General features: G+C 42.4%; 1 protein-coding gene and 1 pseudogene across 3 annotated transcripts in view; both read left to right on the forward strand.

Moving 5' to 3' along the window:
* The window catches only part of ARMH3 (armadillo like helical domain containing 3), a 181497-nt gene that overhangs the window by 74919 nt on the left and 94468 nt on the right, over positions 1 to 12110 (forward strand). For all 3 annotated transcript variants that reach the window (XM_028098685.1, XM_028098688.2, XM_088019783.1), the window contains 2 exons: positions 9137 to 9219; positions 10627 to 10753. In XM_028098685.1, the coding sequence (XP_027954486.1) occupies positions 9137 to 9219; positions 10627 to 10753 (210 nt within the window). The remainder of the gene's footprint in view (positions 1 to 9136; positions 9220 to 10626; positions 10754 to 12110) is intronic.
* On the forward strand, positions 8470 to 8778 carry LOC114204172 (10 kDa heat shock protein, mitochondrial pseudogene; annotated as a pseudogene).

The following is a 12110-nucleotide window of genomic DNA, read 5'->3' on the forward strand; positions in this document are numbered from 1 at the left end:
CTCTCATTCTTGCTCTCTCAAATAAATAAATCTTTAAAAAAAATATTCTGCTGGTAGGTGTTGGCTTCTCAGTCCTCCTGCACCACTTTGCTGATTGACAGTCAGCCTGCTGATTGTTGGCAGTGTCCCTGGGTCATTGGTGATTTTTGTCCAGAGATGCTGGAATTGGCTAGAGTTTCTAGTGCCTCTGGGGTTTGGAAGGCGTTGGCTTGTTACACTAGTGCTATTTCTAGCCTGTCCTTGGAGTTCCTCTGCCTGTCTTCTAAGCAAGTGAGATGCTAATATTTCTCTTCTATCAGTCACTGTGAAATTACCCATTTCCCCAAATGAGCGCATTTTGATTGGGATCTGTGGCATCTCATCCTAGCTCCATGCCAGGCCACAAAATAGGGCCTGGTTGAGTCTTGTCTTTGCTTTCTTTCTCTTTTTCTTTATAGTATATTCAAACAGACAGCTCTCTCTGACCTGATTCTTTGGAGACAATTTATTTGTGCTCTGCTAGAGGCTCCCTGTCTCCTTCCTGTTTTTAATATTATTTAAATGTCATTTACTTGGTTTTATAATTAAACCTTCCTTTTGCTTCTCTGAGGCAGGCATCTGAGCTACCACTTAATTGTGTCTTCCTGTAGTTGGCTTGTTCTTTTCTGCACCTGGTTTACCTCAGTGTCGGGGACAGGTTTTAGTCCTGGAGAAGTTCCCATATCCATTATTCATTCTACTCTTCTACATGCAACACAATTTGCTGCTACTCTCTCCTTGAATTCAAAGCAGTTTAGGAAAAAATCTGGGAAGTCCTTATTATGTGGGGTACATTGATGTTAGGGACAGCTCTGCAGACAAGGTTCCTTACGGGGTGAGGGAGACCCGTGTGAGGTGGCAGGATTCTTAGGTGGATGGCACCAAACTTCCCATTTGAGAAATAGATCAGCTGCTTCTGCCTCTGGGAATTCACTTGGGACTCAGGGAACCATCAAGATGCCTATTCCTGGTTCAGCTTCCCAGAACCTGCATGCTATCTTATATTCCACATGTATCTGCATACGGAAGTCAGAACTTCTATGCACTGTTGCCATACTTGATGTGCAAGACTCCCCAAGGGAAGGAGGTTGGGCCAAAGCTAAGTGTGAGACTGACTGGTGCCTCTGGTAGAGTCAAAAGAGGCAGCAGTTGCAGCCAATTTGTAGTTCCTGAAAAAGAGCCCAGAAACAAAATATTCAAAGTGCCTGGTAGACTTTCCCATGAAGAAACAAGTGTGTATGGAGCACCCACTTCCCTACAACTTAATCATATTGCATGTGTAATATAATAGCTCAAATATCTCACTGACATAGCTTCTCTATTTTTCACTCAGTGTAGGTTAAGAGTATTTGGAGCCAGGTAGCTGGAGCCTCATTTAAGAGAGTTAGCAAAGATTAGGAGTCTAGTCCAGGATCCCTAAGGATTTCCTACACTGTTGTTGGTACTTAAGTGCATTGGTGGCTTTGATTGTGAACTTTGATTATTATTCTGAAGACTGCCGTAGTGTTGTCTTGAAGGCTACTCAGGATTCATTTTTAATTTGCATTCCTGCCCAAGAGTCCGTGGCTCTCTGTTGATTGAATATATCTGGCTCCTTTGCTCTAACCCGTCAAAGAGGAAACATCTTCGTGTGCTCGGCCGTGTGCTCCATGCTGTGTGGACCGTGATCACTTACACTGAGGTTATAGAATGTCAGGATGGATGTTTGTGGGGCTCATGCTAGTGTTGGTAGAAAGAAAAATATTGACCTCTTGTTTGTTTTTAATGGGTAAAACATACATAAAATTTAACCTTTTTTTTTTAAGATTTTATTTATTTATTTGAGAGAAAGTGAGAGAGAGAGCACGAGAGGGGGTAGGGTCAGAGGGAGAAGTAGACTCCCCACTGAGCAGGGAGCCGGATGCGGGACTTGATCCTGGGACTCCAAGATCATGACCTGAGCCGAAGGCAGTGGCTTAACTGACTGAGCCACCCAGGTGCCCCAAATTTAACCATTTTTAAATGTACAGTTCAGTGGCATTAAGTATATTCGCATCATTGTTGTAAATATTTCCACCTTCCATCTCCAGAATTTTTTCATCTTCCCAAACTGAAACTCTCTGTACCCAATAAACGGAACTCTACATTTCTCCTTCTCCCTGCTCCTGGCCACCACCATTCTGCTTTCTGTCTCTGTGAATTAACTACTCTAGTCATATAAGTTGAATCATTCAGGATTTGTCTTTTTGTGACTTTTTCTACTTCGCATACTGTCTTCAGGGTTCTTCCATGTTGTAGCATGTGTCAGAATTTCCTTCCTTTTTCAGGCTGAATATTATTCCATTGTTTGTATATACTGCATTTTGTTTATTGGATATTGGGTTGCTTCTACCTTTTGACTATTGTGAATAATGCTGCTATGAGCATGGGTGTATAAATACTTGTTCAAGTCCTTCCTTTTCACCTCTTGTTTTTGAGAGTGTGCAGGTTAAAGTGTCCCAGGTCAGTGGGGTGAAATCCTCATATTTTTTTTTTTTAAATCCTCATATTCTTATGAGAGAGATGCACTTGAACTTACAGGATTTTTTTCATTGGCCACTTTGATATATGAGGGCCTGATCAGTGGAGTTCTGACTAAAGTTACGGTTTCGGTAGCAAATATATGTGTTGACCCTAGATAGCTAGCTCCCCCACCCTCAACAAATGTTTCTTTAATTTAAATTTAGGAGGAACCAGTACAGTTGTATAGACCTTGGCAGGGGGAGTTCATGGACCTTCTTCCCAATATGTTGCCCTTAATGCAGTTTAGCTCCAACTAGCTATGTGGCTTTGAGTAACTTATTTAACCTTTCTGAGTTTCAATTTGGTCATCTGTAAATTGGGACCAGTAATACCTTTTTCACTGGATAGTTAAGGGGATTTGATGAGAATAATGTACTTTAAGTGCTTTACATAATGCTTAGCATCTAGCAGGCCCTTAATATATGTTACCTCCCGGGGCGCCTGGGTGGCTCAGTTGGTTAAGCGTCTGCCTTCAGCTCAGGTCATGATCCCAGGGTCCTAGGATCGAGCCGTGCATCAGGCTCCCTGCTCTGCGGGAAGCCTGCTTCTCCCTCTCCCACTCCCCCTATTGTGTTCCCTCTCTCACTGTCTCTCTCTCTGTCAAATAAATAAAATCTTTAAAAAAATATGTATGTTACCTCCCTTGCCACTTATGACCACTGTGTTTCTCCCTTTGAAAAGAGATGAGTGTAGTTTAGGGCAGGTGACTTCTGTAGTTAAGTCTCTTTTTAAGGTGTCACATAGAGGGCAGTAGAAAAGAGGAAGGTTTGAGATACTTTGTGCGAGCCTCTGGCACAGTTATTAACTTGTAGTTGTCGTCAGTCAGCAAGAAGATATGATACGTTCCTTTATATGATATGTCTGTCTGGCATTGGTGTTTTGGGCAGTGCATTCCTGGGGCTATGGAGGATGGAAGCTGATGAGAATTGTCTGTTAAGGCCTGGAAAGTTTCAACTACAAAGATTGTCTGCATCTAAAAGGATACTCTCTGCAGTAAGCTCTGCCATTCTGTTTTGTGGGGATGAGCAGCCATTGCTCACCAAATGGGCAACACTGTTTACACAGCGTTGAGTTACTATAACATAGGCCCTTCTTCTTTGGAAATATCTCAGACTAAGCATCAAGTCTTTGGTAAGGAGGGGCTTATATTAGCTTCTTCTCCCCTTACAAGAACTATTTAAAAATTGGAGGGGCGCCTGGGTGGCTCATCAGTTAAGCGTCTGACTCTTGGTTTCTGCTCAGGTCATGATCTCGGGGTAGTGCGATTGAGCCTCCAGTCGTCGGGCTCCACGCTCAGTGGGGAGTCTGCTTGTCCCTCTCCCTCTGCTTCTCCCCGCCCCAACTCTCTCTCTCTCCCTCTATCTCTAAAATAAAAAAATCTTCAAAAAAATTGGAAACATGGTAAACCAAAAGGTTATATTTTAAAAAAAAGGACATCGGCTCCCCTTATCTCCACAATGACTACAACATGTACTTAATACCAAACTCTTACAGACATATGACTAATTAACAATGCTATGTTTATACAACCAACCTCTTATCTTTTACAGTTACCTTAACTCTTCTCTCTATGTACTACTACTTCTGTGACTATCTGTGGAACAGTTTGGTTGGTCATGTGCCCAGATGACACCAAGTGGACAAGTGGATAAAGGGCAAATTTGTGTGTGTGTGTGTGTGTGTGTGTGTGTGTGTGTGTGTGTGCGCGCATGTGGAGAGTGGTGAGAGTCAGGAGCCAGCCAGGATGAGCTCTGTGCTACTTACGCGTTGGCACTGAGATCCCGAGTGCCAGTTCTCTACTGTCCTTGACCTGCCCCTGTCTGGTAAGAACCTGTTCTCTTCTTTGGCCTGCAGTTAAATCCTATGCATAGCTCTATACCATAACAGCTTATGAATAAGCCTGGCTGTTAATTATTTATACCAGTGTATTTGTCTTGTTTTGTTTCAGTTCTGATTTTGCATAAAGAAAGGGGATCTTGGCTCCCTTTATTTTGTTTTTTTTTTTAAGATTTATTTATTTATTTTAGAGAGAGGGCAAGTGAGAGCATGTGCATGTGCACGAGCAGGGGGAGGGGCAAAGGGAGAGGGGGAGAGAATCTCCAGCAGACTCCCTGCTGAGTGGGGAGCCTGACACTGGCTCAACCTCACGATCCTGAGATCATGACCTGAGCTGAAATCAAGAGTTGGACACTTAACTGACTGAGCCACCCAGGTGCCCTTGGCTCCCTTTAAAGTCCAGATCCAATCACATTCCATGTTCAGATCTTAGTTTTAGAGAGGACAAAGCTGAGCGAGGGGGATAGCAACAGTTTTAGTTGACAGTTACGTGCTGTTTCTCTCCTTCCCTCCCTCCCTCCCTCCCATCCTCCCTCCCTCCTCCCTCTCTTTCCCTCCCTTCCTTCCCCTTTCTTTCTTTCTTTCTTTCTTTCTTTCTTTCTTTCTTTCTTTCTTTCTTTCTTTCTTTCTTTCTTTCTTTCTTTCTTTCTTTCTTTCTTTCTTTCTTTCTTTCTTTCTTTCTTTCTTTCTTTCTTTCTTTCTTGATACTACAAAGGAGGCAGAAACAGAGAAAAGTGGAAAAAGGTGTGTGACAGGTGAGCTCTAGAGAAGAGTGAGGAGAGCAGATACAGAGGCCCTGCTGAGGCAGTTGATGCTGAGGGAAGCTACTTGGGAGTCTTTTAGTGTTGCGAATGGGCAGTAAAAAGGTAATAACAAGGTATTGAGCACCTGTACTTTTTTTTTTTTAAGATTATTTATTTATTTATTTGACAGAAAGAGACAGAGAGGGAACACAAGCACGGGGAGTCGGAGAGGGAGAAGCAGGCTTCCTGCTGAGCAGAGAGCCCAATGCGGGGCTTGATCCCAGGACCCTGGGATTATGACCTGAGCCGAAGGCAGACGCTTAACGATTGAGCCACCCAGGCGCCCCATTCACCTGTACTCTTAATAAGTAGCTCAGGACCAAGAGAAAGAGTGGACCAGATTCATGAAATAGCCATTAGGTGGAGAAAGTTATAAACCAGAGTCAAGAGAAATGTTGGGAACAGTGTAGTCAGCAAATCTAAGCACACCATTTATAGGTAAGCTTCCCTCCCTTTAACATTTTACTCCATCTGGCACCTTTATTTAATCTTAGTGGAATGGCAAAAAGAATGCTAAACAGGAGACCAGGTTCTAGTCTCAGATTAGTCGTGGGGGGAAGAAGTGTTTTCTAATCCAAAAATGAAGGAACTGGATTACATGATCTCTAAAGTCCTTTCTAGTTCCAAAAATCAGCTATGCTGAAGCCTCACAGACTTAGAACTTCCAATACATCAGGTCAAAGGATAGCAGACCATGTGTGTGTGGTGATGTAGAGGACACCAAACAGTTGACAGAATGAGTGCAAAATCAGGGTGATGATTAAGGATTTTCAAAAAGCACTATTCCATGGGATGTTGGGGCATTTCGTCTTGGGGAGGAATTGTGGTCCCTGATGTCAGAGGCTTGTGGGAGCCAATTTTAAGGTTGCTTTGTTCATTTTCTCTGCCTATTAAATTTCCTCTAGAGAATGACCACTTCCAGGTGAGAAAACTCTGGCCTTTTTGGAGGTTGGGGTGGGGGGCGGAGTAGGGGTCTGCCTGAATTACCAGGGGTAGAATGCAGGTTCTCCCTGGCATTGACTCTCAGAGTATTGCAGTGCTGAATTCTCCTTCTCAGAACTGTTTGGCTTCACTGATATCTGTGGTAGTTGGGACACAGGTTGCCTCTTGGCCTGTGCCAGAATTGCTCTCTTTCTCCCCTTTTATTTATCACTTTGTCATCCCTGACTCTGAATCCCAGAGATCAAAACTAGCTGTAGTCCAGCAGAGGAGCAATAAATCATTGCTCCCACTTCCTTTTCTCCAGGTTTTCTGCTCCTTAATTACCACATAACCACTGCTGAGGCTGCATCTTTGTGCTGTGTGTGCTAGGGACAGAAGCCCTCATTGATTGGATGTGTGCAAAAGCTGTTTTGTCTCTCTCCAGCCATTATGTTTTGCTGTTCTGCCCAGTGCCACGTGCTCTTACCCATCCTTTTCTCTTGTCTCCTGTGAGTTTTTAGAGTCTGATTGTCAGGTAATTTACCCATTAACAGGGCTTGATAAGCTCGGGGAGTAGTGGGTAGAGTGGGCAGCCCTTAAATAACTCCGCAAGATGATCTTCATTAAAGAGAGAGGTTTGGGCTGGGTTAGTCATTTTTATATGGATTTTAGCTAGTCCCCTTCATTCCCTGAGCTCCTGGTAGTAGTTAAGCAGGTCGTGTGATCCAGAATGGGCTCCTATGGAGCTTTTTTGGGGGTCTAGTCCAGCAGTTTGCTTGTTAACAGACATCAAAAGGGCCAGCTGCCTATCATTTGCCTTTCCATTATGAAACCTCAGAGAACTTGAGTCAGTGCAAGGGTGAAGAGTTCATAAATGAGGATGCCTGTGACCTTCATCTCTAGCAAGGCTTTTTTGCCATTTGAGGGGAAGATTCAGGCTTTAGAAACAGAACGTAGACAGGCCCTTGTACTTTTCCTTGCCTGCTGTTTCTTTTCTGTACCTGTGATTTCAGAGGTTGAGAGTAAGGAGTGTTGTGTGGCAGGCAGCAAGTATCTGGAGAGTCTTACTCCTACTCATCATTCCCTGCTGTTTCATATCAAAGCTCACATCTCTTCTCGAAGGGTAGTAAACTTCACACAAAGCTCAGACAGCATGGGAGAATGGACTTCTTTGCCGGCAAAGAAGCAGATACGGTCTTAGAAAAGGAGAGGTCAAGTCTTTTTTTGTGTCTGTGGGAGTAGAGAAGGTTTAGGGGGAGAAGACAGAAGGACCACCAATTGGTTGCAGCTGCTGAACCCCTTCTTCATAGTTTCCCATCAAGTAGGGGAGGTAGGTACAGTGGCAATAGTCATGGTGGGCACAGAAGTAGGATTTACTTCATGGTTGTGGGCGAAAGAGAACAGGCATCTGATGATTTCTTTTATGCTTAATATTTATTTGCAAAAATGTCTTTATACCTACAGTGTTAAGCTAGGTATTTGGCAGTCAGTCTTTTAACTGAGGTTACCTGGGTTTTAGTCCTCATTAAGCATATCAGGGAGAAAGGGGACCTTTTTGGTAAATGTTGTCATGGTTGAGAGAGGAAAGGGTAAGCTGCACTTTTGTTTGAACAGTTAGAGGCTTTTTTTCCTCTTCATGAGCTCTCTTCCCATCCAGAGCTGAAGTGCAATATAGTTGGCACATCTGGTGAGCAGTTAGAATTGAAAGATGCCCCTCTTAGCCATGATGTTTGAAACAAATGCATAGCTAAAACATTGTGAAATGACATGCCATTAGCCTAGGATGAGAGGGGGATCCTCATTTTGATCTATAAATTGAACAAATTTGGTGGGGAAATCACTGTGTGGGAGTAAATTTGGAATACTAAGAGGTCCTTTTTTTTTTTTTTAAGATTTTATTTATTTATTTGACAGAGGGAGATACAGCAAGAGAGGGAACACAAGCAGGGGAGTGGGAGTGAGAGAAGCCTGCTTCTCTCTTCCCGCGGAGCAGGGAGCCCGATGTGCGGCTCGATCCCAGGACCCTGGGATCGTGACTTGAGCTGAAGGCAGATGCTTAACGACTGAGCCACCCAGGCGCCCCCCCCCTTTTTAAACATTTGTTTGTTTATTTTAGAGAGGAGGGGAGAGAGCAGAGGGAGAGAATCTCAAGCAGACTCCTCACTGAGCACAGAGCTGGATTCATCAGATCATGACCAGAACCAAAACCAAGAATCAGAAGCTTAACTGTCTGAGCCACCCAGGAGCCCCTAAGATGTCCTTTTTGTAGTCAGATTTCCAAGCTTAATTGCTATTAAAGAAGTGGCACAAAGAGATCAAACTGTGGGTCTCCCTTGCAGCAGCTGGAGTCATGGCAGGACAGGTGTTTAGAAAGTTTCTTCCCCTTTTTGGCCAACTTTTAGTTGAAAGGACAGCTGCCAAAACTGTAACCAGAGGAGGCATTACGCTTCCAGAAAAATCTCAGGGAACTGTATTGCAAGCAACAGTAGTAGCTGTTAGATTGGGCTCTAAAGGAAAGGGTAGAGAAATTCAACCAGTTAGTATGAAAGTTCAAGATCAAGTTCTTCTCTCAGATTATGGAAGCACCAAAGTAGTTCTAGATGATAGGGATTATTTCTTATTTAGAGATGGTGACATTCTCAGAAAGTTTGTAGACTGAAAGAAATCATTATTGAAATGGCATTAAGTAAAGCTGCCCATTCCAGTGAAGTTGTATAATCTTTCATCATGTAATTTTTGTGTCTCTCTTTTATGATAAACTAATAGTATCAAAAAAAAGTGGTACAAAGAAGTAGATTTTTAAAAACCTTCTATGGGCAGATGAACAGATATGTGCTTGGGAAGGTCACTGCTTGCTTTAGATACATCTGCCTTACCTGCTTTTAAAAAATTATTGGTAGCTGTGACTTACTTGTTCTAGCCCTATTTGGATTTCTTCAATCTATTTTCATTGTTTGATTTAACTTTATTAATTATTCTTTGAATACCTTATTGATGTCTTTTTTTTTTTTTTAAAGCCTTGATAAATTTGTTGAAGTTCCTTATGTCAAATGAGACTGTACTTCTGGCCAAACACAACATTTTTACATTAGCCCTTATGGTGAGTAACAAAAAAAATATTTCTTAAGGGAAGTGGGAGGTACAGGCTTCTAGCTGTGGAAAGAATAAGTCATGGGAATAAAAGGTACAGCATAGGGAGTATAGTCAGTGGTGTTGTAATGGTGTTACATGGTGACCAACGGTAGTTCCACTTGTGGTGAGCAGAGCATGATGCATAGACTTGTTGAGTCACTATGTTATACACCTGAAACTAATATAACATGTGTCAATTGTACTTCAATTAAAAACATTTTTTCCCCTTTTTCTGAAGCCATACCCTAAGATAGATAGGCCAGGTTGAAACAGGAGCTAGTATTCTGGGGACTAAGGCATAGGGGGAGTCAGGCCTTTATTTTCCTTTTGGATTTGAATCTCTATACTGGTGCTTCCCACTCTTCCTCTCTCACCTATGTCTTTGGCAAACTTGAGACTCTTTCTCTTTCATGAGAATGTACTGTTTGGTAGGGACAGGTATGGGTCAGATCTCTGTGAGCCTTGGTCCCCGGTGAGAGACTGAACTATTAGGCTACTATAGTCTCTATGTTGGTACAGAGCAAAGCCTCTGGAGGTGTCCCAGCCAGATGAATGGTTCCATCATGGCTGCACTTGGTTTCAGAGGGACATTACAGATGCCTGTTTATCTGACTGGTTATTTGGGGTAGAAGAAGGGCATTGTGCATTTTGACTGTCTTCTCAGGATGTTACCCAGTGTGTTCATAAATGTTTAACATTTGAGGGGAAAAAGCCCTGATTTGTAGCATTTGTGGATTTCTATGGTACAACTATTCCCATCATGGCCAATTTCAAGCTAACAATGTGACATTGTTGAATGCAGAGCTGGGGAGATGAACAATAACACACCATTATGTGATATTCCCACCACACAGGTATAAGAAGCGTAAATTAATCTCAAGAACATAAATAATACTAAAAGATAGAAAATAGGAAGTTGTAAGTTTGAGTATTACCTTCATTTTAATGTAATTTATTGAATTGTAAGTTTATATGTCAATTTGTAATAAAGGCTTTTTTGTTAAACAACCAGCTCACAAAATTCCTGCAAATTTAACAGTTCTTACAAGCCAATAAGAACTGGCTACAGTATGCTACTGATAGTACCCTTCTGGTCTTCATAGTGCGATGCCTGTGTATGGGCTTTTGCTGCTTTTTTATTTTATTTTATTTTATTTTTATTTTTTTTAAAGATTTTATTTATTTATTTGACAGAGAGAGATACAGCGAGAGAGGGAACACAAGTAGGAGGAGTGGGAGAGGGAGAAGCAGGCTTCCTGCTGAGCAGGGAGCCCGATGCGGGGCTCTATCCCAGGACCCTGGGATCATGACCTGAGCCGAAGGCAGACACTTAACTGACTGAGCCACCCAGGCACCCCATTTGCTTCTTTTTTAGATTGTGAACCTATTTAATATGTTTATCACATACGGCGACACATTCCTGCCCACTCCCAGCAGCTATGATGAACTCTACTATGAGATTATCCGCATGCACCAGAGCTTTGACAACCTCTACTCTATGGGTAAGCTGTCTTTTCTTTTTACTCCCCTCCCCGCCATCAGCTGCGATTTTTGGCATGTAAGAGGAGAAGACTACGAAAGATTCTCTTCTAGTTGCTTGGTTTCCTGCTTGGCACAGAAATCTAGAAGTCTCTTCTCAGGCAATAGGAAGTTATATGTGGAGTTCTTTGCTTTTGGAAACTCAAAATTCATCTCAGGACAAAGCTGGTTAGCAGCCCTATAGCCCTTATGTTTGTGTGAGAGAAAGAAAGGGAGGCTTGTGGATTTAGTGACTGCCAGTGAGATGGGAGTGAAAGAGTGGGTGGAAATTGACAGCGGCAAATAGAAGAGCTTGGATCCCAAAGGAACATTGTGTGATTTGAGAAGGTACAGGATTTTAAAGAGTTTTAATGTACCTACGTATTTTTAGCATAACCTACAAGAAGAAGTGGGCAGTAGATAAAAATCTCTCTTGCCATCCTTTTGGCGATTGGCTCAATGAAAATTTACTCTGTGGCCATAGTAAATATAACTTATTTCTGAAAGAGGACATATATTGCTGTAAATATGAGTGAAGAGTCTACAAACCTGCCTGGAATTTGAAAGGTCAGGAAAGGTTTCTGTAGATTGCACAGAAACAGCCCCTCACTAAAGCTTTAAAAAAAAAACCCCAAATCCTCACTTACTAGCTTTATTGGGGTATAATTGATATATAATAAACTGCACTTGTTTAAAGTATGCAATTTTTGATAAGTTTTGACATATATATATTTATATACACGAAGCTTTCACTACACTCAAGATAATGAACATATCCATCACCTACCAAAAGTTTCCTTTATCCCCTTATGTCCCTCCTACCACCTCTTACCACCTCTATCCCTTGCTTTCTATCTCTGGGCAACCACCAGTCTGCTTCCTGTCACTACAGATTGGTTTGCTTTATCCCTTTTGTTGGGACTATTAATAAAAACTCTCTCCCATATCATGTGCAAACTAGAGGGGATTTGGAACAAGTACTAGGAGAAAGAGTAGAAGCAAACAGTAGAAAAGAAGGATTGCCTAGAAGGACAAAATTGTTTTCTTTTTCTTTTTTTTTTGATAAAGATTTTATTTATTTGACAGGGAGAGACACACAGAGAGAGGGAACACAAATAGAGGGAGTGGGAGAGGGAGAAGCAGGCTTCTCGCCGAGCAGGGAGCCCGATGTGGGGCTCCATCCCAGGACCCTGGGACCATGACCTGAGCCGAAGGCAGACGCTCAACGACTGAGCCACCCAGGCACCCTGACAAAATGTTTTTCTAATAGATTTTCTTTTTTAGAGCAGTAGAGAAAACTTTTAAGAACCACATATAGCTTTGCTATGACATCTTAGGCAG

Source organism: Eumetopias jubatus, unplaced genomic scaffold, assembly GCF_037043125.1.
Source record: "Eumetopias jubatus isolate StellerSeaLion01/CBP00866 unplaced genomic scaffold, mEumJub1_p1.0 scaffold_17, whole genome shotgun sequence".
Taxonomy (NCBI): Eukaryota; Metazoa; Chordata; class Mammalia; order Carnivora; family Otariidae; genus Eumetopias; species Eumetopias jubatus.